Here is a 22,425-nt window from a genome sequence, read left to right on the forward strand (position 1 = left end):
TCTCTGCACAGTTACAAGAATTTAGCCTAAATAAAAAGCAAAATATACTCTATTCATAGTTGCTAATAATGAGATTTCTAATTCTGCTTTATTCACTTGATTGTTATTCTCATGCAATTTTGTCAGATGTCTTTAGAGTCCTGCTGTCATACACAAGGTATAAATCTATTTTCCAAATGGAAGTAGGTGTATGGCTGAATATTCCTAACATAATCCATGCTTTTAGATGAACCTTCTTTCCCCCCCCCCCCAAGCAAAAAAGCAACAACTTCAAAGCTGTGGTAACTAGTACTTAAAGATTTTTTTATTCGATTTACATTCTTGAGTTCCAGTCTCTGTAAAATTCAGAAGTTAAATGGAGTTAATGGGAAGTGGATTAGAGCTCTGAGTGGGACTCTTTTTAATCCCACGATATGTACTCCTACCTCCTTCCGCTATTATAGCAGTGGGTTCTGTGGGACCCCCGGGATATTGGTCACACTTCAGGTCTCTCTACACCAGAGCTACTCAACTTTGGGAGCCCACGGGCTACAATGATACTCAGAGCACATGCCGAGGGCCACAATTTAAGTGTAGTTGCATATACATGGAAATATATGCAAAGAGCTTCTTTCAGACAATGCCCCGGAGCTCCCAGCACCTCTTCCCTGGGAGGGGCTAGAAATGCTGATGCCCTATACCCATCTGTTCCAGCAAGCCTGTCCACTTGCATCTTTCAGTGCTCATCCCGCCTGAGAGACGCCTCGCCGTTGAGGAGCATGTTCCCAGTGGAGATCATGTTCAAAGGATCCCATATGTGGGCTGCATGTTGAGCCCTGCATAAACCCAAACTGCACCGTGGGCCGCAAACAAATGGGCCGTGGGCTGCATGTGGCCCGTGGGCTGAGTGTTGAGTAGTCCTGTTCTGCACAGTGCCATACTGGACTCTTCAGCACATCTCATTTATTGTGGTTGGCATACTGGTTCCCTAGATTAGGGGGAAGAGGCTAGATATTTATTCTTTTGGCGAGTTTAGATGCGTTGTTTTGTTTGGTTTAAATCATAGATGCTATTTTACTGTTTGTTTCTACTTAAATCTATCATTTTGTTGATATGGACTTAGCTAAATCATTTGCTTAGGTTCAGTGTTCTTGTGGATCGCATCAGTTGTCACATGCCATGGATCAAAGGACTTAGAGATATATTGGAACACTTAGGTGCATGAGGTCTGCCAAGGCAAGACTAGAAAACTGTTGTAGCATGGCCTTGGAACACTTCAATTTTGGACTCCTTGTCAGTGTGGATGCCACTATGCTGTACTTAGCATTCAAGAACACACATAATTATGTAATTGTTTGTTTTCTTAACAGCAAGATGTGAGTGAATTCACTCATAAACTACTAGACTGGTTAGAAGATGCCTTCCAAATTAAAGCTGAAGAGGAGAGGTAAAGGATTTTTAATGTGCAAAAGTGTACCTTCATATAATTTCTATCCTAAAGAACGTTTAAAGTGATTTTTAAAAGACAGCTGATTCCTCTGTCCTGTCCATCAACTAGTGGTCCATATTATGAAAATGAATATTTAAAAAGGAGATAACTTGGATCCTGTCTACACCGAAAGAAATAATAAGTGCAGCTCGGATAGTAGTAACTGTTGTAAGTTATGACTCAGGAATTTTTATCACTTGTTCTCTAATCCTGTTCAGAAGCATTGTTCATCTTTGCATTGAACATTTTTATCGTTCAGGCATAGATGCAAATTGGCTATTTTAGGGAATGTAAATTGTTAGGGTGGATAAAAGAATCAGTGAACATTAAATGTCAATGAGAATTTTCTTTTCTAACTACTGTTACAGCCCAGTCCAGTTCCCAGTGAAAAGGCTTCTGTTGAACTCAATGACAATTGAATCTGACTTTAACTTTAGTGCTTATTTGATTTCTTGTTAGTACTGCTCCGTTCCCTTCTTTGTAAAAAACCACATATCTTGTTGCTGGGACAGATAGCTTTTAACTGAAGTATAGGAAGTTGATTTTTCCTGATGTAGATAGTTCCTTCTAGGAACTGTCAATAAGATTTATATATTTATGTAAATTTTATTTATTTTAGCTATCTTATTTTTTTCATTTTAGGAAACAGAGAATTCAGTAGGAAAATAGCAAAATATTAACGAATTAAAATTCATCAGTTGAATTTTGTTTTTAAAGAAAAATTATTTGTAAATAGAGTAGTTTAAATACTTCAGAAATGTCTAATTTATTCTTACAAAAAATAATTATTCACTGTCAATGAGCATCTGTACATTCTTTTGAACAATTAAATAATTTAGGAAGGTGGTGGAGGGAATATTGTTATGGATGTGTACTAGTAATCTTGTATATTGTCTCCAATTCTGAGTTTAGATACGCATGGAACTTCACAGAATAAAATACAGGTTGAATCTCTGTTCTGGCAACACCCAAAGTCTGGCATGATTTTAGTTCACCAGATGCCCACTTACCATGGTGTAGCCAATTTTCCTGCAGTCCCATAAAGATTGTTTACAGCCACCAGGCCTGGCTCTCAGTGTTTCTGTTGTTACTTAGCTCTAATTTACCACTAAGTGTCTTGTAAGGGTGCATCTACACTGCACCCGTAGCTTGAAATAAGCTATAGAATTTGAACTATGCAAATAGCATAGTTCATTTTAAGTCAATTTCAAAATAACTTATTTTGAAATTTGGCGCTGTCTACACAGCACTTATTTCAAAATAAATCGCTTAAGGAAATGTCCCCTACTCCTCATGGAATGAGGTTTACAGGGATGTCGGAATAGCAAGCCCATTATATTTTGAAATAACGGGCACGCTCAAAAGATGCTGCAGTGCAGACATAGCCTAAGAAACCAGTAAGGTCCTGAGGATGCCAGACTAAAGAGGCTCAACCTGTACACTTATTTTGTTAATACACTTCACCATTGTGAATACATAAATCCTTAGATTACCCTGAGCAGGTGAAAATACAAAATTTGACTATTTACAATAATTAAAAATGAATTATGCAACTCTATCATATGTATGTAGTAAATGCAAATGCTTGCTATGTTTTGAAACTGTCAATTTATGGTCTTAGTTACATATTTCATATTTTCTAGGGATGGAGAAAAGCCAAAGAACCCAATGGTAGAGTTGTTCTATGGAAGATTTCTAGCAGTGGGTGTACTTGAAGGTATGCATTTTATATTTGAACTGGAAAAGATGTCAGTTGATATGTAAACATGTGTAGTTCAACAAATGAACTGTATAATTGTATGCATTTCTAAATGATGCTTTGCTCCACACACTACTTTTTAAAGATATGTACTATAACTGTGACCAATTTTTTCCTAGAAAAAACAAGGACATGGATAATTTTTTTTAAACTAATGCACTAAAAAAGACTTCAGATAATTTCCAGTAGAGTTGAATGCATGTTCTGGTACAGCACAATTTAGGTAGAGTTGAGTATAAACTCCCCTGAGAACTGACACATGAAGGTGGTGGAGGTTTTTTGGGCAAATATTTCCTAGTAGGCTATTATAGACAGTCCTGTTCCTTGTGTGTTTACTGTGAGCTGTTCTCTTTATGGAATATTTAGCAGTTTAAAATTTCTATTTTAAAGATGATGATGTTCCATTTGTACAGAAATAATTCTGAAAAACATTTCAACAGAATTTAAAGTGATTTCTAGATTGTATCTGTACCTGGAACATCCTCCCTCCTATGTCTTTCTGTATCACTGTGCTTCTTGAAATCCATCCTCCAAACTCATTACTTTGAGCTAATGTTCCAGCTCTCCTGATTTCTGCATCTGAACAGAACAAGGTTACAAAACCAAAGGAGCAGAAGGAATGGAATGGATCATGTATCATGATACTTTATCATTACAAGAATGCCTAAATAAATACATACAAAATAAAATTATTCTCTTCTTTTGTTGTGTTACTTATTATTACTTTACCTATCTCCGTAGTTGGATGTCTTTTCAGAATTATATAATTTATCTTGACATTGTCAGGGCACAAGTCTTAGCTTATCTTCATTTTATGGCCTAATTCTACAAAACATATTGATGCCAATAGTTCTTTATCCTGTTAGTGGTTCCATTGACTCTGTGGCTATGCAAGTAAGTAAGAACTGTTGAATTCGTTTCCTGGTTCAAGACATTATTTACCTGTAAATGCAATGCACATCTACAGTGCTGTATCAATAAGTAAAACTACTTGTTTAAGTAGCATATATGTATGAACTCAAATATGATTAGATTTTAGTGGTTGAGGAGCAAAATATTCAGCTACAATAGTATGCTGTCCAGATAATTTTTCTTCTAGAGCAGCGGTGGGCTAGACAACCTCCACGTGCCAGATCTGGCCCACAACCCAACAGTCCGATTAGCTTATGCTTATTGTATAGTCAACTAGTCACTTGCATCCCTATCACACGTAGCTGCCTAGGGAGACCCAGCCCCAGTGTTGGGCTGCCTGGCAGAGCTACAGCAGTAATAGCTGTCCAGTGAGTCCGCAGAGCAGCGGAATCAGCAGCAGGTGGGGAGTCAGGTAGGAAGCTAGTGGCTGGCCCCAGTGCCTGGTGGCAGGGATCCATAAATGATCTCCCTTGGTCTGACAAAATACTTCATCCAGAACCAGTCAGATCCCAAGGCTGCTGGAGCAGGAAGGTCCAACTTGTAGTTATTGCCAGTCAACTTCAGTGACCCTCGATTAGATGCATCTCCATGTCTTTTGTTTTCAAGAATGCATTTGTCATAACTTATGTTCATAACTTTGCATATAATATCGCTACATACTTTTCAGCACAATATTATTGACCAGCAGTTATTATTTTCAGATGATATTTTACAAGGCAAATTTTGTACCAAAACCATGACAGTGCTGTGTACTATGTGAAAACAGGGATGCATTAATTGCAAATGACACTGAGCTGGACCAAGTTTTAGGCATTATGGAGGACAGGATTGAAATTCAAATCTACCTTGAAAAATTAGACAGTTGGTCTACATTCTGCAAGATGAAATTCAATAATGCCCAGTACTAAGTACTTAGAAAAGAAAAATCAAATGTGCTACTAACAAATTGGGAAATACTTGGCAGGGAAGTAGTGCTGCTGAGAAGTATCTAAGGCTGTGGTCACCAACCAGTAGATCGCGATCTACCGGTAGATCTCAGGGGCTCTAAGAGTAGCTCTTGAGCCCTCTCTGAACTGCGTGCCTGCGCAGTACATTTACATTAGATTTCCTCATTTGAGGAGCAGCTACTCACCGAGCAACAACACAGGTGAGTAGTTGCGAGGAATGGTGGGGGTTGGGAGGGCTGAAACACCCCAGCCAGCTGACTGTGGCTTTCAGCTGAAAGCGGCTGCCCCGCGCTCCAGCTGATCGGCAGCTTCTCCTCTGCGCCTACCCACGTGGAGCTTGGTGCATCCTGGCTGAGCGCCATGGCCAGCTGGCCGGGCAGCCACTTCTCTTCCCTCCAGCCCGGCTGCCCTGTGCTCAGCCCAGGGAGGCTGCATCTAGCTGCAGCTGTGCTGGAGCAAGCTTCCCAGGCTGAGCGCAGGATCACAGATGCCCATCTGATGGACTGTATACGACTAGCAATCTCAGACTACAACCCAGACTTCAAGACACTGACAGATACTGTTCAGTCACAGGTGTCACACTGAGACTTTGTTATTGGAAGAAAAAAATATATATTTATCAATACTTGATTTTAGATTTACAAAATAGCAGAGAACAAAATGTATAATTGTAAATGCTTCATTTGACATTTAAATAGCATGAATTAAAAACAGACCATTTATTTCATAACTATAAATATGTGATTTTTAAATTATGCAATATATAAAATTAAAATAAACTGTTTAACAGAGTGTATAAGGGCTGAGGATAGCAAGTGATGGAGAGGAGAATAGAGAGGGCAGGGCTTCAAGGATGGGGCTGGGCGGTAGATCTTCGCCTGTTCTGAGACTTAAAATGTAATCTTGGGTGTAAAAAGGTTGGAGACCACTGATCTAAGGGTTATAGTGGATCACATATTGAATGTGAGTCAACAATGATTCAGCTGCAGGTATATTATCAGAAATATATGTAAGGTGCAGGAAGTAACTGGTCTGCTCTCCTCAGTGCTGGAAAGGTTTCAGCAGTCTTTAGTTCTAGGTGACACACTTCAGGAATGATGTGCACAAATTGGAGGGGGTCAATTAAAATATGTTTAGTCTTGTGAAAAGAGGACTGAGGGGATATCTGATACCATTTCTCAAATACTTGAAGAGGTGGAATCCTGGGGATGGTGATCAATTGTTCTCCATGTCCATTGAAGGCAATAAAGTAATGGGCTTAACCTGCAGCAAAGGCGATTTAGGTTAGTTATTTGGGGGGGGGGGGAATCTGTTGGGGTAGTTGACTCTAGAAAAAGTCCCTGGGATCCTCCTCATTGGGTTTTTTTAAACTAGGTAGACAAACACCTACCAGGTATGTTCTAGGTTTCTTGGTCCTGCCTCAGCATAGGAGGTTGGACTTGATGATCTCTATAGGCTCCTTAAAGCCCTGCATTTTTTATTCTATAACTCCAACACACTATGACTAGAAGCTTAAATAATAAATGGTTTTGGATAGAACTTAATTGTCAATACCTCTCTCCTGGTAAGGTAAGAAATTTGAAAACACAGAAATGTTCGGCCAGTACCCACTGCAGGTTAATGGCTTTAAAGATTTGCACGAGTGCCTAGAAGCTGCCATGATTGAAGGGGAGATTGAATCTTTACATTCAGAAAATTCTGGGAAGTCTGGCCAGGAGGTGAGTTAAATGTTTGGTTTCTGTCAGAGCTAATAGTGCTTTTCTATGATGATGTAAATCTAGAGCAAAATTATTAACCAAGAGTGTAAATTCCCACACAGCACTGTGCCATCCCTAATACATGCCTGTGTAGTATGCAATAATTGTGTAGAGTGCAAATGGCTACTTCTCACCCGACAGATCAAATAAAAGGCGTCAATTTAGCGCCAGGCTTTGGAGAGGTGTGTGCTGGTGCAAAAATGCTGTGTCAGCATCCTCTTAAGTAGTGTAGCCCTGAGTGAACATTGTGTCTTAACAGTGTGGCTGGAGATTTCCCACTGCTGATTTATCGATCCATCTTTTTATTTCTAAGCTGACAATGAGGGTTACATTACCATCACTCTTTGTGTCACTGCCCTGCTTTTGCTTGCACACAGTTGCCGGGAAGACAGCTGTAGTGGGGAAGGTGGCAGAGTCTGGAACACAGTGCTCATTTGCATTACCCCGCCTTGTCATAGTTGATTATCCTCATTGGCAAATTGTCAGAGAGAGGATCAAAGGCTATACCGGGCTGTATTCTCTCTGACTGTGCAGGCAGTAGTTTTGGTTGCCTTACTGTTTGCCTCTTCAGACTTTAAGATCCTGTATAACATAATGAGCTGACATTTTGCAAGTAACTATTATGACCTGAATTTGACAGAAAGGTGATACAAATGCACAATGTTGTCCGTAGTACAATTTTAAAAATGTGAACTGTTCCAGGTGTTGTTGACACTTTCTTCTGACAACTTATCCCCTTCCGAAGTCACACTACGTACTGACTGCATATCTGTCTAGTCTGGAACTAGCCTGTTTGCAGTCTGTTAATAGAACTTAACTCTGACCTAAGATATTTTTTTAAAAGACAAAAGTCAACACTTGGGATATTAAAATGTGGGTTATTTTGTTTTTGTTTTTTTGGTAAACGTGCAAGTTCTGGAATTTTCTTTTTGGTAATAATTGGGCTCTAATGATCTGAAGTTTGAGTAAAAACATTTAATTTCCTTTCAAGTAAAGTTGAAAGATGGAGATTATAGAAAGTCAACACTGATCCATTGTCAAAATAATATTTTTTACCCACAATGTTGGAAGCATCTTTGTAACCATATAATAAATGCAGTATGTTTGAAAAGAATTTACTGTGTGTTTGTTTTGTTCTGTCTGTTTGTTCAGCATTGGTTCACTGAACTGCCTCCTGTCTTAACTTTTGAGCTCTCAAGATTTGAGTTTAATCAGGCTTTGGGAAGGCCAGAGAAGATCCACAACAAATTAGAATTTCCTCCAATTTTATATCTGGACAGGTACAGTATAATGTAGTCAGCAGGATCTTAAAGCATGTTTATAAATATAAATCATATTCAACTGCCAGTTCTTTTTATACTGGGTTAAATCACTTGTGATCACATTTTAGAGAGAATATCTTAAGTGTTAATGTCTTGTAATGATCATTTTTTGGATTCATGTAAATTACAAAACTTGTAGGTATGCTGCTATTCATTAATAACTTCCCCTATTCTACTGCTTTTGACCCGTATATAACTTAGCTAAATGGTTATTCTGAAAGTGTTATCCACAGAATTGCAAATACTTTTTCTACTGTGTTTAACTAGTACACGTATAATACCTTACGGCACAGACTGTTGTGCCAATTAAGGGCACTTGAGGGTTAAGTCTACCCTGCTGAAAATGGGTGCTCTTATAGGTTACAGGGTGAGTTTATGTGGCGAGGGGAACACTGTTAGCTGCTGCTGACATTGTGCAAACCAACTTTGTGTTTGTGAGGACAGACAATTTTCATGAGGAAGCGTTGCTATGTGGACTCAACTAAAACTCTGTTTCTCACAACTGTCTCAAAGCATGTTGAGAAGTAGTTATAATAACATGTGTGTGTTTGTTGTCCGGGCAGAGTTTTGTAGCTTGGAAATTAGACTTTTCTGAACGTTTTATTATGTTAAATACAATGCCAAAGATTAGCATAAATTTGTATTTTGTAGAAGTAATTCATGTCAAAATGAAATTCAAATTATACCTCTGATGAATAATGGACAAAGGTAAATGTCTTGGGCCTAGTCTGTGCTTAATTTAAGTGGATATAGGCTCTCTTAAGGCTGAAAATTAACACTCCTGTATGTTGTGGTTCATCTGATTGGACACTCCTCCACCTCCAGAAGCCACATGGTTAGGCTGAGGCATGAATTGTTCTACCTACGGTTGCTTAAGGAGATAAATTAGCTACAGTATTGGGGGAGGGAACCCTTCTGAAGGGGCAGGAAGGCTCTATGCTACAGTGTTACATGAGAGTAGCTGCTTGTGGCTATACTGTTGTAGTGCTCATAGTGTAGACATGGCCTTATAATTAGTCTTTTCTGTTATGTATGGGTTTTTAATGCAGCATGAAAGGAAGAAAAATGATTTATTGAATGAAACTTAGTCCTTGACAGTGAATGTGTGTGCAAGTTAAGAATTCAGCATCACTACTGAAATGCAGAGTGGTGACTCCTTGTCTACCATTTTGTCTTGACAGATACATGCACAAAAACAGAGAAATTACAAGAATTAAACGGGATGAGATCAAGAGACTTAAAGAGTATCTCACAGTGTTACAGCAAAGATTAGAACGGTACTATAGATGATTTTTCCAAGCATAAGTACAAATGGCATTGAATTGTAGACTGTACAGAACAGAATAATTCATTCTTTTATATATAACTAAGTGTTGCAAAGTTTCCCATGCATTTTTGTGGAAGATTTATTTAAGTAAGAGTTAATTAAATGCATTTCATTTATTATGACAGGTTTATTTTACTTTATTTTACTGTTTGCCAAAAATTCCATTTTGTTTGAGTGTCATGGTATTTATATATTTCTATGGTTAACAGATATTTAAGCTATGGTTCTGGTCCTAAACGATTCCCCTTGGTAGATGTCCTACAGTATGCATTGGAGTTTGCATCAAGTAAACCTGTGTGCACTTCTCCGATTGATGATATTGATGCTACTGCTCCCCCTAGTGGTAATGTAACAACACAGACAATACCAAGGTAAAAATGAGACCTCGTTTGTGTCTTGTGTTTGGTGTTTCTGGTTTTAAGTTTTTCTTTTTAGGTCATTTGTGGATCGCTTTTAATGAATTGTGTGTGCCTCCAGTATGAGTTAGGACTAGGAGCAGATGAGTGTTGTATTAAAAAAATAAACAGTATCGTTGATCAATAATAGTAAAAGTGACTCTCTTAAAAGCCAAACCTCCCAACTAATATGGGAAGACGTAGGATTTGCTGCTTCTACCCATTAACATTTTTCAGTAATATAAAATATGGAGTATTTTTGTTATTTATTATAAGAACCTCTTCTCAGATATTGTTTTAGTGGAGATTTGTCAATTTTAAATAAAAGCCAGAGGCCATATTGTATATTGTCAATTGTAAGAAAAATTTATCTTAGTGATAGAATTTTGGGAAACTGTGAGCTTATCTGTTTTGTTAATATGTCTAGTTGTAAAACCAAAACTTTCCTAAAAATTGAAACGTAATAAACAGTGTATTAAGAGTAACAATTGCAATTCTAAAATGGATACAAGAATTTGTAGGTGGATAAATTATACATCACTGGAAAAATACATTATAAGAATCCCAGAATTTTGCTCTTGCACATGCCTTAAGTGTTGCTTTATTCCAGCAATGATATGCATTTCAAAATCTCAGTTGTATGCTATCTTCTCTTGTTGTGCTTTACTACTTAAAATTATTCTTTGATCATGATAAATTCATTTACATAGGCTTTGCTTTTTTATATTGCTTTATATAAGTTGGAATGCGATATGGACAAAGGTAAAATTCTGCCCTTATCTACACCCCATTGAAGTAAATGGAGTTGAAAGATTTGTAAATTAGGTTTGAACGTGGCATTGTGAACATTGTGATGATGAAGCAGTTTTTTATACCAACTTATTTATTGGGATAGTATCCAGCAAACCAATTAAACATTGTATTGTGAACATTGCAAGTATCCCTACCAAAGTAAATGGATCTAAGGCTTTTTCTTTTTTTTTAAGTTATTTGCTGGTACTTTTGTGATCATCCTGCATGTAGAAACTTCCTATTAATAAAACAGTTGCACATTCTTTAGCAAGGTAACACTGTTTGCCAAAAGCCTCAGAGGGGTAGCCTAAATTACACTCCAGCAAGTGCTTTGCTGTTGAAAATTGTGTTTTGTTCTGAATTGATATACAGGCAGTCCCCGGGTTACATACAAGATAGGGACTGTAGGTTTGTTCTTAAGTTGAATTTGTATGCAAGTCGGAACTGGTACATATTGTAGGGGAAACTCTAGCCAAACATTTCTCCAGAGCTCAGTTTTATTCTCCCACACCTCACTTCCCTCAGTCCTTTATTCTCAAGCTGAGGTGTCTGCTGAGAAAAGCCGCTCCGCATCTCCCTGGTCTGCTGGGGGGGGAGGGCGCTAGCTTCACGTCTCCCTGGTCTGCTGGGGAGAAGCAGCTAGTGCGGGGTTGCCTCACCCTGTTTGTAAGTAGGGATCCGATGTAAGTCGGGTCCATGTAACCCGGGGACTGCCTGTAGTGAGATGTGAGTATTGTGACTTTTAGGCCTATAGTGGAAATATGTACATTAACATAATATCAGCTAGAAGTATTCCCTGAATTCTCCAAATCACAAGAGACTCCAGTCTTCCTTCGGTAGCCTCAGGAGGCATAATCCCAAGTAAATAGAAAAGTGTTTTGCCATGAAGGTGAGCAAATATGAGCTCTGTCATCTGTACTGATCTAAAAATGAGTCATAAGCCTTTTAGCTGATGCCAAAATGGGGAGGCACAAGGGCAAAAGTGATCTTTGGGACTAGTTATATACTAGGTTTTTTTTTCCTTAATTTTCCACCATTGCTGCCCATGGCAATAGTGATAGTTACTCCAGGGGGAACTCTGAGCTGGAAAATTCAAAATATTGTCCACAATATTTTAAAATTCTGCAGCATTTTGCATGTCTTACTTTTCAAAATAACAGTGTAATCACACTAATTTCAGTTATTTTGGTAATTTATTTCAGAATACCTGTCAGTACATATGTCTAACAATGCACACAACAAAAAAGATTCAGGAATGCTTTTTGACAAATTGATTCCTTATTAGTCATATTAATACAGAACTTGGGAGTAATAATTAATTTAAACTACAAAAAAGAACTGTATTTCAACCCTTCTCAGAAGCAGTGCAAAGGCTTGGGGGAGACAGCACTGAACAGTTTTTTGGGAGAGAGGGATTGTTAACGCATTGGGGAGCTTTACCAATGACCAATGCAGACTGTAGCTGATCCTAGCTTCTCCCTTTCAGTCAGGCACATCAGCTCCTGTTCCTATGTGTCCCTGCACCTCTGCTAAGCCACTCATTTCACCCCATCTTTTGAGGCCTTCATCCTCATTGCCATTCAGCCCCTGGCTCAATGCTGTCAGCCCATTAGTACCTGTGCTCCTGCCCCAGTCTGTCCCTCCATCACTAGTCCTTCTGAACCTCAGTTTGTGTAACACCATCAACAACCCTGTGTGCCCTTTTCTGTCCATTGACCCTTCCCCCATATCCTGTGGGTAGGTCACTGGGAGGAAAACAGCCTCTGCTATTTTCCTCTTTGCAGCTAGCTGCTCAAACACTGAGCTGGCTGCCCTCTCATCAGGTACCACAGCAGCCATTGTGGAATGAAAGATATAGTTGCAGCAATACTCTTTTGGGGGGCAGTGGAATCTGTGGTGTACATGAATTCTGTGTGTGAACAGTGGTGCAGAATTTCCCTACAATTAATGGCAGTGTTAATGCAGATGTTTACCCTTCTCAGAGGAGCTCTGAAATGCCAGTAGCTTGTGGTCACTAGTGCTCCCATTGTGGATGAATAACAGCTATAGCAATGGTGGAAAACTGAAGAAAAGATCTACTGTGCACAAGGTGTTAGAAAACCAGTAGTTACATTTTGTAATATTAATTTACATTCGGAAAAAATTGCCTTGATGAAACCATGTATCTAATATTTTTTCTCTGAGATGAGTAGTTTATGCTTAGAAACACTTGGATTACTTAAGCAGTTTTGTAATACTGTGGAGAAATTCTGATCAGTTTTCAATAAAGTAAATTCTGACCTGAAAGATTTAACTGTGATTCTCTCTCTTGTAAATGTGGTTGCCATATGGCATTCTATGACAATATAAGAGTTGTATGGTGATTCCATTTCATATTTATTCTCTGGACGGCATTGCTTTAACTTGATAACTGTTAGCTTTAAAGTGTTTAAATTGGCTCTCATTAAGAAGAACAAAACTTACGAGGGATTGGTTGGTTTATATTTTAGTTCCAAGTATCTGTGAAGTCAGTTTCTTTAGTTTATAGTTTGTGTATAGGGAGTTTGATGTCTTGTTTCATATTTTAAACAAATGCAGCACAACAGAGCAACAGGGGCCTTCATCTTCAGAGATACCAAGCACATCACCTGTACAAAGATCAGTAATACACAAACCATTTACACAATCCAGAATTCCTCCAGATTTGCCAATGCATCCGGCACCAAGACACATAACTGAAGAAGAGCTTTCAGTGTTAGAAGGCTGTTTACATCGCTGGAGGACTGAAGTAGAAAATGACACTAGAGGTACAGTGAGAAAGCACAGATTACAGTTGGTTTTGAAAAGGATTATTAAAAATGTTTTGGTAATAGGGGGAAAAATATCTGCCTGACTTAAATAATTTTTCACAAATTTTTTTGGACTTACATTTGCCTTCAACAGACAGATGAAGGAGAAATCTAGTACTAACAAAAATATCATTGTGTCTCAAATGGTAAAGCATTCATTTCTGGTCCAAAACCTTGCCTTTTTCCATTGGAGTTGGGTTTGTACCATATTCAAGCATTGTTGTGCTGTGTGATTTGGAAAGGGAGGAGGAAAGAAAAATGGTACTTGCACTGCTAACATTTTTCATCATTATCCTGTAGTTGTCAGTGTAACAGGCAGTTTAAGGAGTTATGCCAGATTGTGCACCCCAAAAGGTGCACAATCTGGGCTCTTTCAAGAGCGTGCAGAAAGTTTCTTTGCAAAAGCTACGTATAGTTGCCACGCCTTAATCTGGGAGAATGTATTGACTGCTGCTTTGGTGTGGAGCACAAGGAAGGGCACTAATTGTTTAGACAAAGACAGTAACAAAGTGGAGCCACTTCCTTACCCATTGAAAGTACCTGATAACTCATGGGGAGCAAACTTCACCATTTCTTGAATTGAGGGATTTACATTAAGAACTGAGAAATGTCAGTGCCTGATGTGAGTGATTTACATCAGTTTTGAAATAAGATTAGAAATATTTGTCCCTTCCTAGACCATGTAAGTCAGAAAAAAAGATGCTGTATCATATTTGAAGAAGGATATAGAAAACCCATAGTGATGGCATAGGAGGATATGACTATTTTTCTTATTCCCTTAGACTTGCAGGAAAGCATATCTAGAATACATCGGACAATTGAGTTGATGTACTCTGACAAATCAATGATCCAGGTAAGTAAAATATCCACGAGAGAACCCAAAAATTGATGATTTTAATGAAAGACATTTCCTTAATTCTTGCTTTAAAAAAAAAAAGAGCAATCTATAATGTGTTGATTCTTAATCAAAAGATCACAAAGTTTTGTCAACCGTAATTAAGTACCACTAAATTAAATAAACCATTATACTGCAATATCTTTTTTGTGGGGAAGTCAGACATTAGAAACCAGGTGACTTAACCAAACTCATTCTAGAAATCTGTAGCAAAACCCAGAATACCTTCTGATTCTGTACAGCTGTGTTGATTCTGTGCTGTGCTATAATTTTATCATTGCACAGTAGAAGCTACTTAGGCTGTCAAATTAGGTATTCCAATCAAGATAAGACGTTTTAGAAAGAGGAAGAATATTTGAATAAAAATACAGGAAGCATATCTCCTTTATGTTTATATTTCGTTTTCATTTCTCCTGCATTTTACTTTGAAAATCATACAGCATAACTCAGGATTTCACTCTATTTAATGCTTAATTAAATAACCCTTATTTCTTTGAAACTATCAAAAGGAGTCCATATTCAGCAACAGTTACTTGAATTCTGTCCTGATAAAGCATCAGTCAGTTTGTTCACTGTCATGCTAAACCATTTTCTTGGGGCACACAGCTTGATAAAGTGATATGTTTTGTACTGTGATCAGCAATACTAAGCCATCATGATATATAGTAGTGGTTCTTTTAGTAATTTTGTATCCACATAAGCACATAAGCATCCTTTCATGTGTGGTATTGTAATGTATGATTTTAGGTAGTAAAGTTGTACTTGTTAGTGTGTGTGGCAAGTTACAGATGTAACATAATGTCTCCTATAAGCAGTCTCACTTAATCCTGGGCCCCTGACTAATGATCAGGCCTACAGCTACTAGTCTGGCCCCTTTAAGATGGTGAAAACCAGAGTGCGGGGCAGGTTGCAATGCTTGCGCCAGTCCACAGTCAAAACAGCTCAGGCCCTGGTTTGGGGTGGGCGAACAAACAGTTCTCAGGTTCAGTGTTAGCCTAGGCCCTGGTTCAGGATGGCGCAGGCAAACAAACAGTTCCCAGCACAAGTGGGGAGGTGGAGACTGCCACCCAGTAGGTAGGGTTGCAGGGGGGGCTGTGGGCCCTCCCTACTCCACTGCATCCTGGCCCAGGACCCTCGTAGTGGCAGCCTTGACAGCCACTGGGGTTAGCAGGGAATCCGATCCGAAACACACCTATACACGTCAAAGGGCTATCAAGCCTCCCTGACCATCGTTTGCTTCCTCTGGGCCACTTCCAAACTCTCTCTCCATCTAGGGTTGCCAGATGATTTAATCAAAAATACCGAACATTCCTCCCTTCCTCCTCCTGCCCCCCAAAAAAACCCCACTCGAAGGGGAAAATTCTGTTGAGGGGGGAAAAAAGGGAGAGAGACCAAAGTTGTTGACGGGAAAAAATAAAAGACCCTAAGAGTTAAGCAAAAGAATAAAAAAATAAAACAGCATTAAAACATCATGGCCCCTTTAAGTGCATGCAGAGAGAGAATACGGATAGGAAGAGGAGAGGTTGAGCCTAAGAGCCAGGGAAGGCATTGCTTCCCCTTTCTTCAGGTCTTTAGGCTTTTTGCTGGCCGCTGACTTGTTTTCTTGGTCGAGCCAGAAGGGAGCTTCCCTGCAGAACCACGTAAGCAGGGGATTTGGGAGGGGTGGAGGAGTCAGGGGCTGGGCCCAGCTGCTGAGTGTGTCGTAGGGTTGCCAGGTATCTGGTATTTTTGTATTTTCTGGTAGGGGAAAAAAACCCAGAAAATACTGGACATTTTAGGTGTCCAGTATTTTCTGAATTTTTATTTTTATTTTTTTTTACCAGACAGGAGGCGAAAATACCAAATTGTCCAGGTCAATACCGGACACCTGGCAACCCTACCTCAGTCTGTACCTGACTCCTGGTCAGCAGCAGGTTCACAGGGTCTGAGTACTCTTCATGTGGAGACAGGGTACAGAAAGTCTCCTCTTCAGTGCCTGGGCCGGGCGCCCTGGCTCAGTTATCCACCTCCACCAGATCCCCAGGGCCTAAGCATGAGAACTCAGCGCAGGCCTCTGCTCTCTCCACCCTACGGTGCTCCTGGGCTGGGCTTTTATACATCCTGCTCCACCCCTAGGCCTCTACGAACTTAGAGGCAGGCTGCCTCTCAGCCCACCCAGGCTCAGAGAAGGGTTCTTCCTCCTCAGGATCAGTGAGCGGCCACCCCTGCTCACTGCACTCCAGATTCCAGAGAGTTTACAGACCAAATTAAAGGTAAATACACCAAGGTTAGGAGAGCAAAGAGAGGGACGGGGACTACAAATGAAGAACTATCTGTCCATTTCTTTTGTATCATCAAAGAAGATATAAACATTTGTTTGAGACAATTTATAAGAAGGTGCTATAAAAGAGAAAGGGTGCTGCATGGGATCTATCTGATAGTCCTACTGTAGCTCTCTTGTGGTGTGTTGGAGATTAGCAACCAAGGTGCAGAAGCTGTTTTACAGTATGACCAATGCCTGCTGCTTCATAGAGAGGTATAAAAAAATCATACAGCAATAACCTGCCTGAAAGCAAATTACCTTCTAACCCCTAGTTAATACCCAGAAGCCAGGAGGGCTTTATATATTTTCCAAAACTCTTGTTCCTCTTCAAATGCTTATTCCTGTGTGCATTCCACTGTGTGTTCATGTGCTTCATGCACTCAGTTGGAGAATTCTTGCAAATATTGTCTTTAAATGAGCCATTGCTTTCCTCAACTTTCAGCCAGCATGATGACGTTCTTTCTTAAAATGGCCTGGATCAGAACCAGTGTTCCTTGTAAGCTGTGCACTTTTGCGGACAACCAGCTGATGAGCAGAACGCCCACAGCTAAGATTTTTGTTGCTACTGGTGTTGCGCATTTGCACATGTCTCAGTGCACAAAAAAATGCATTCTGCACATGGGTGGAAAAAATCTGTACGTGGATGGAAAAGATTAGATGGAATATTGATCAGAACCGCCTGTGCCCAGAGCTTTCCTTCAGTTTCTCCAATCTGTAAATTTTTCAGTTTCTTTTATTGCTGTTTGTGTATAATTATTTTATGCTAGTAAGTTTTTAATTGTTTTTTAAAGTTTTTAGCAGCGTTTTCTACTTTGCTTCCCTGCCTTGGGGGAACCTCATTTTCTACTCTTCCGTAAGTGTAAGAGAATCCTGGGCTATACCCAGGATTCCAGACTTCATAAATATCATAAATGTGATATAAGCTACACTTACATCATAGGCTACACTTACATCATAGGGTATGTAGTGCAAGTGATATCTCAGTTCATTTGATCTTACACAGTCCTTTGAGTACTTGCATGAATTACTTCTGGTAGCCTTTGCTGTGATACGTGATTACTGATATGTCTCAGAGCATAGTGTTCAGAGCATAGTGTTAGTTGTAAAGGGAGAGCTTGGACAGGCCAATAGTTCAAGAGTTGGTCTTCAAGGAATTGCTCAGAGTAGAAGAATACTCACTTGCCAGAAGCATCTTGTTGGTATAACACTTTCGAAAATGTGAGGAGGAAAAAGATAAAGGTCCCATATTAACAGGGGCTCCCAATTTAATCATTCTTTGGTTTTAAAAAAGATTGGGTGATATCAACAGGATGCCCTGGGATAAAGCACACCATCACAGACAAGAAGTGTGAGTCAGACCATACATGGAATGTGACATGGGAAAAAAACCAGGGAGAAAGAGAGAAGAGGGCAAGAGAGAGAGAGAGAGAGAGAGAGAATGGGGGAGGGCATTCAGGGCGAGAGGGGAAGAGAAACATGTCAGGTATGAAGTCTCACAGCCGGTGGCAGCAGATGGGCCAGCATTGACCTCCCCTGGTCCGGCACATTCACTGGCTCAGGACTGGTTAGGTCTCAAGGTTGCTGGACCAGAAAGGTTCTGCTTGTAGTAACATTTGGTAATTTGAAAGCTCACAGCTAGGTGCAACAATTATTTTTGAGGCTGAACGGCAATTAGTTTAAAGGCATTTAGTCTCTCTAAGAAGGCTTTCAGACATCCAAATACATTTCCAAATGATCTGTGATATGAAGAAACACCTGCCCGGTTCATTTACTTCTAGATAGCTAAAATGTATTAGCCAACAAACATTTAAGAGAAGTAAGAACAATAATTAAGTGAAAGAGTAAAAAGATTCTTATAGCCATGACTCAGCCAATATATTGGGGCCCAGGTGTCATTTTATTTCCTTGAAATACATACTTCCATAAACCAAAGATGATAAAGTTGCCACATTTGGTACCTGAAGTGATACTACACCCATTTCTTAATCTGAAAGCTCTGGTCTGTTCATAAAGGGTTTAAAATTAGAACTTCAGCTTCTTGGAGACTGTGCAGATACCAAACCAGTCTGGTATCGTATTCTGGGAATGGAGCTTGCACCACAACACTTCAGCCTGCTATTCCTGGAGGCTGTCCTAGGCTGGGAGGAGACTGATCTTTATAGATAATCCAATTCCAACTTTGACTCTGGGTTATGGGAGTATAAAGACATTCTTGTTTTTCTTTTAGAATACTGCTGATGTGAGAGCACTTTCATAACAATCTGATATTATTAATAGTAAGCTTCCAGTTGCTATAGTGATTCCTTTTTAGGTCATAGTTTGATGTTTGAGATATTACTGGAGTCCATATAAGCAATTTTGTTTTGAAGGATGGAACATTAGTATTTGTTTTGCTTTATGTTTTAATAACCCGTGAACTTTGTAATACGCACTCTAAATATATAAAAATAAGGCTTCTGAAACATCATATTAAGGGAAACAATCCTATGGGGAAATTTCAGTACTCCATAGAGCCATAGCAAAATGATCTTGTGTCATTTATAGCTGATTTCCTACTTTGCCTTGCTACTTTAACCAGGAAGACCAAATAAATGGATTTATCAACAGTTAATTGACAAGTCTTCTTGTTATATGTATGCATGCCCTTAGAAACTAGAAATCTAAGTTTGTAATGGCCCTTTGCTCCTATAGAAATTCATTCCACAAAGTTGGACTTCCCCCTGACAAAGTTACGGCATAGGTGAGCTTGACTTTTATTATAGAAAGCTGCCTTGCCTAAGTGAAGTAGTCAGACGTGCTCTTCATCTTGAAGCTTCAGGTGATCTTTTAGATATCCTGGTCTGAGGCCATAAAGTGACCTGAAGGTATGGACAGACCCCCTTGAATTGGGCCCAATATTCTTTATGGGATGGAAGCATAGAGAGTGGAAGAGAGTTCGCTGAACAGACATATTGCAGTATTCTCTGCTAGAAGGGGTTTCCTAAAGATTGTCTTTATGCTCAGATGTGTTTCATTGCTGTAGTCCAGATGGGAGATGCATAACTGAGGCCAGTTATTGGGCGTCAGACTGGGACGAAATTTTCTAGACAGACAGAAGTGGTAGAAAGCATTACTTGTAGATGCTGCTACATGGGAGCTTAGTGTGTGTGTGAGTTGGGTCTCTCGAACTGAAAGCTGAATTGACATTGACCATATGTGCTTATGCCTTCATCCAATGGATACTGCAATATGGATTCCAATTTCAAAATGCTTTCTTTCCACCAACATAATCTGTCTTGCTTGGGTTCAGCTTGAATTATTCTTTGTTTCCCCATTTGCTGATATCGTCCAAGCACTGGATTGTTGTGGTACTAATGGTGTGTGTGATCGGTTGGGTCACAAAGATCCCCTTGAGACTGTCACTCAGCGTGCTGACATACCACTGAGCCCTGCCTACCTGCCATGTAGGGTGCCTCACTAGCCTGTCTTGCTGAGTCAGGCCCTCTGGTCTCCTCCAGCAATGGCAGAGTTAGGTTCACAGTCCACAGCAGAGCAATAGACACTGAGGGCAGCTCTGCTCTGGGAAGGCTCAATCAGAGGAGCTTGACAAAGCACCAGTGGGACCAGAACCCCAGATAAATCCGCCTTATTCGACATTAAAGTTTTACAAAACGCAGGCTCATGAAGTTCGCTCCCTTTATGAATGAAAGAGAGATGCATAGCTGTTGTTCTCTCTAGGTAACCATTATTTACACTGGGTGTATTAATAAACGAAAGTGATTTATTTAGTATAAAGAGTAGGATTTAAGTCGGGTGGACAATAATTTTTGGTGGGGGGCCACTCCAAGATTTTGGAAAGTGGTTAAGGCCTGCACTTTTCTGTGGAGAGGTGTGGGGTATAGGATGGAGGTTGGGTGCAGAAAGGCACACGGGTTAAGGGACTGGGGTGCAGGAGACTGTGAAGTCTGAGAGGGAGTTTGGGTAAAGGAGGGAGTCATGACCTAGGTCAGGAAATAGGGTTGTGGGGGTGGAGGAGGGGTAAAGATGGGGGTGCAGGATCTCGAAGGGAGTTGTGACCTGGCGTGGGGTTTGGCGGTGCAGAGGTTTTGGAATGTGACTTGTTGTACGGGGGGCAGGGGTGCCAGAGGCATGCTTTGGCTAGAAGGCGCTTACCTAAACCTCCCAACTTGGGCCTAATCCTTCCCCTGTTCAGTCATATATGTTTACAAAAGTCATTTTGAGTGATAAGCAGGAGTGGCCTGGCATGTGGTGGCAGGAGCTCCTATTGTGCAGCTTTCTACCTTTATATAGATTTTCCCCAGCGGGGGGATCCTTTGCATGCAGTTGAAGCTATTTTCACCTTCCAGTGGAAAAGTACAGCATCCAAAATGGATTCCAGCATCAGGTGATGTAAACACATGTCCTTGTGGCATGCTAAGCTCCTTCTGGCTGGGTCACAGGAAAAACAAACCCATTTACAAGTCTCAGTAGAGTAGCACTGTTGATAGGTAGCCATGTTAATCTGTATCTGTAGAAAACTGAGGAGTCCTGTATGACTTAAGATTTATTAGAGCATAAGGTTTGGGGATGGGGTAATGCCCTATTAAATCTTTTAGTCTGTAAGGTGCTACTGAACTTACTTTTTTTTTTTTTTTGCAAACCCTTTTACAGTTCATTGTCCTTATCAATGAGCCATCAAGTTTCTGAAATACCCTTAATGGCCCTCACTTTTAGCACGTCTAGATTAGTAAATGGGTTTGTAATTGATATTCCTGTATTTGACGTTAGAAATGGTACATGCACACAAATACAATATACATATGCAGCAGATAACTTTTCTAATATGTTACAAGGGATGTGTTTTGTACAAAACATCTTCCAGTCATACATATTTCTATTCATAAGCGTATTTCCATGGAGAATGTTGGGTGCAGTGTCACAGTGTGGTCATGTAGGATGCAGGAAAAGCAGAGCTGTGTATCTGCTTATTGCCAGTACATGAATCTTTCTTACCAGTTCACTTCATGACTGCATATGTATGTTGTACAGGACAGTAGAGAGAAAATTTCTCAAGCTGGGCACCCAAAATCCCTAATTAGATCTGCAAATCTTGATAATTCATGCCTTTTCTGTTATCAGGATTATGCAATTAAATTCTCCTTTCTTTATTTCTTCCACTATGTCAGTGTACTTTTGTTGCTTTGTTAGCTCAGTCTGATGCTGAAAGGAAATGAGTGTGTGCCAGAAAGGCGGGGGGGGAAGAGGAGGGGGCAGGTACAACATTTTGGAAGTTTTCCTTTCTGTAGATGCCTCACTCTTGTTACACTGATTGGTAGTTACCTCATGAATGTTTAATGCTAATTACATAGTTTGTGTGTGGCGGTGTATCATTAATTGCTGTTGAACCAATAATGGTTTATTGTGAGATACAGCTACTGGTTCAGAATTCATTTGTTAGCACTATATATCTCTTCGTGGAAGGCTGCAATTAACATTCCTTGATCATACTAAACAGTTCTGGCAGTTGGTTTGCCTGAGGTAGAGAAAGAGGGATTGAAGTTAACCCAATTAGCACAATTTTATTTAAAACTCAATTAAAACCCCAGTCCCATGGGTTGTAGTGTGCTATGCTGTGGGGAAGAAATGTCATCAGAAAGGCATACAGTGGTCTCCCGATTAGTCTTTCTAATTAATCTGCATATCAGTATTCCATTTTAAAAAATACTTCCAAACACAGCTGTG

The 22,425-nt window shown here is 39.8% G+C and overlaps 1 protein-coding gene across 3 annotated transcripts in view; it reads left to right on the plus strand.

Annotated features, from left to right (window-relative positions):
- Nucleotides 1–22,425, plus strand: part of USP25 (ubiquitin specific peptidase 25) — a 131,682-nt gene that overhangs the window by 77,303 nt on the left and 31,954 nt on the right. For all 3 annotated transcript variants that reach the window (XM_075909861.1, XM_075909871.1, XM_075909879.1), the window contains 8 exons: nucleotides 1,350–1,426; nucleotides 3,112–3,185; nucleotides 6,656–6,804; nucleotides 7,996–8,123; nucleotides 9,347–9,442; nucleotides 9,702–9,863; nucleotides 13,257–13,465; nucleotides 14,290–14,360. In XM_075909861.1, the coding sequence (XP_075765976.1) occupies nucleotides 1,350–1,426; nucleotides 3,112–3,185; nucleotides 6,656–6,804; nucleotides 7,996–8,123; nucleotides 9,347–9,442; nucleotides 9,702–9,863; nucleotides 13,257–13,465; nucleotides 14,290–14,360 (966 nt within the window). The remainder of the gene's footprint in view (nucleotides 1–1,349; nucleotides 1,427–3,111; nucleotides 3,186–6,655; nucleotides 6,805–7,995; nucleotides 8,124–9,346; nucleotides 9,443–9,701; nucleotides 9,864–13,256; nucleotides 13,466–14,289; nucleotides 14,361–22,425) is intronic.

The sequence above is a fragment of the Pelodiscus sinensis genome, chromosome 1 (assembly GCF_049634645.1).
Source record: "Pelodiscus sinensis isolate JC-2024 chromosome 1, ASM4963464v1, whole genome shotgun sequence".
NCBI classification, from domain to species: domain Eukaryota; kingdom Metazoa; phylum Chordata; order Testudines; family Trionychidae; genus Pelodiscus; species Pelodiscus sinensis.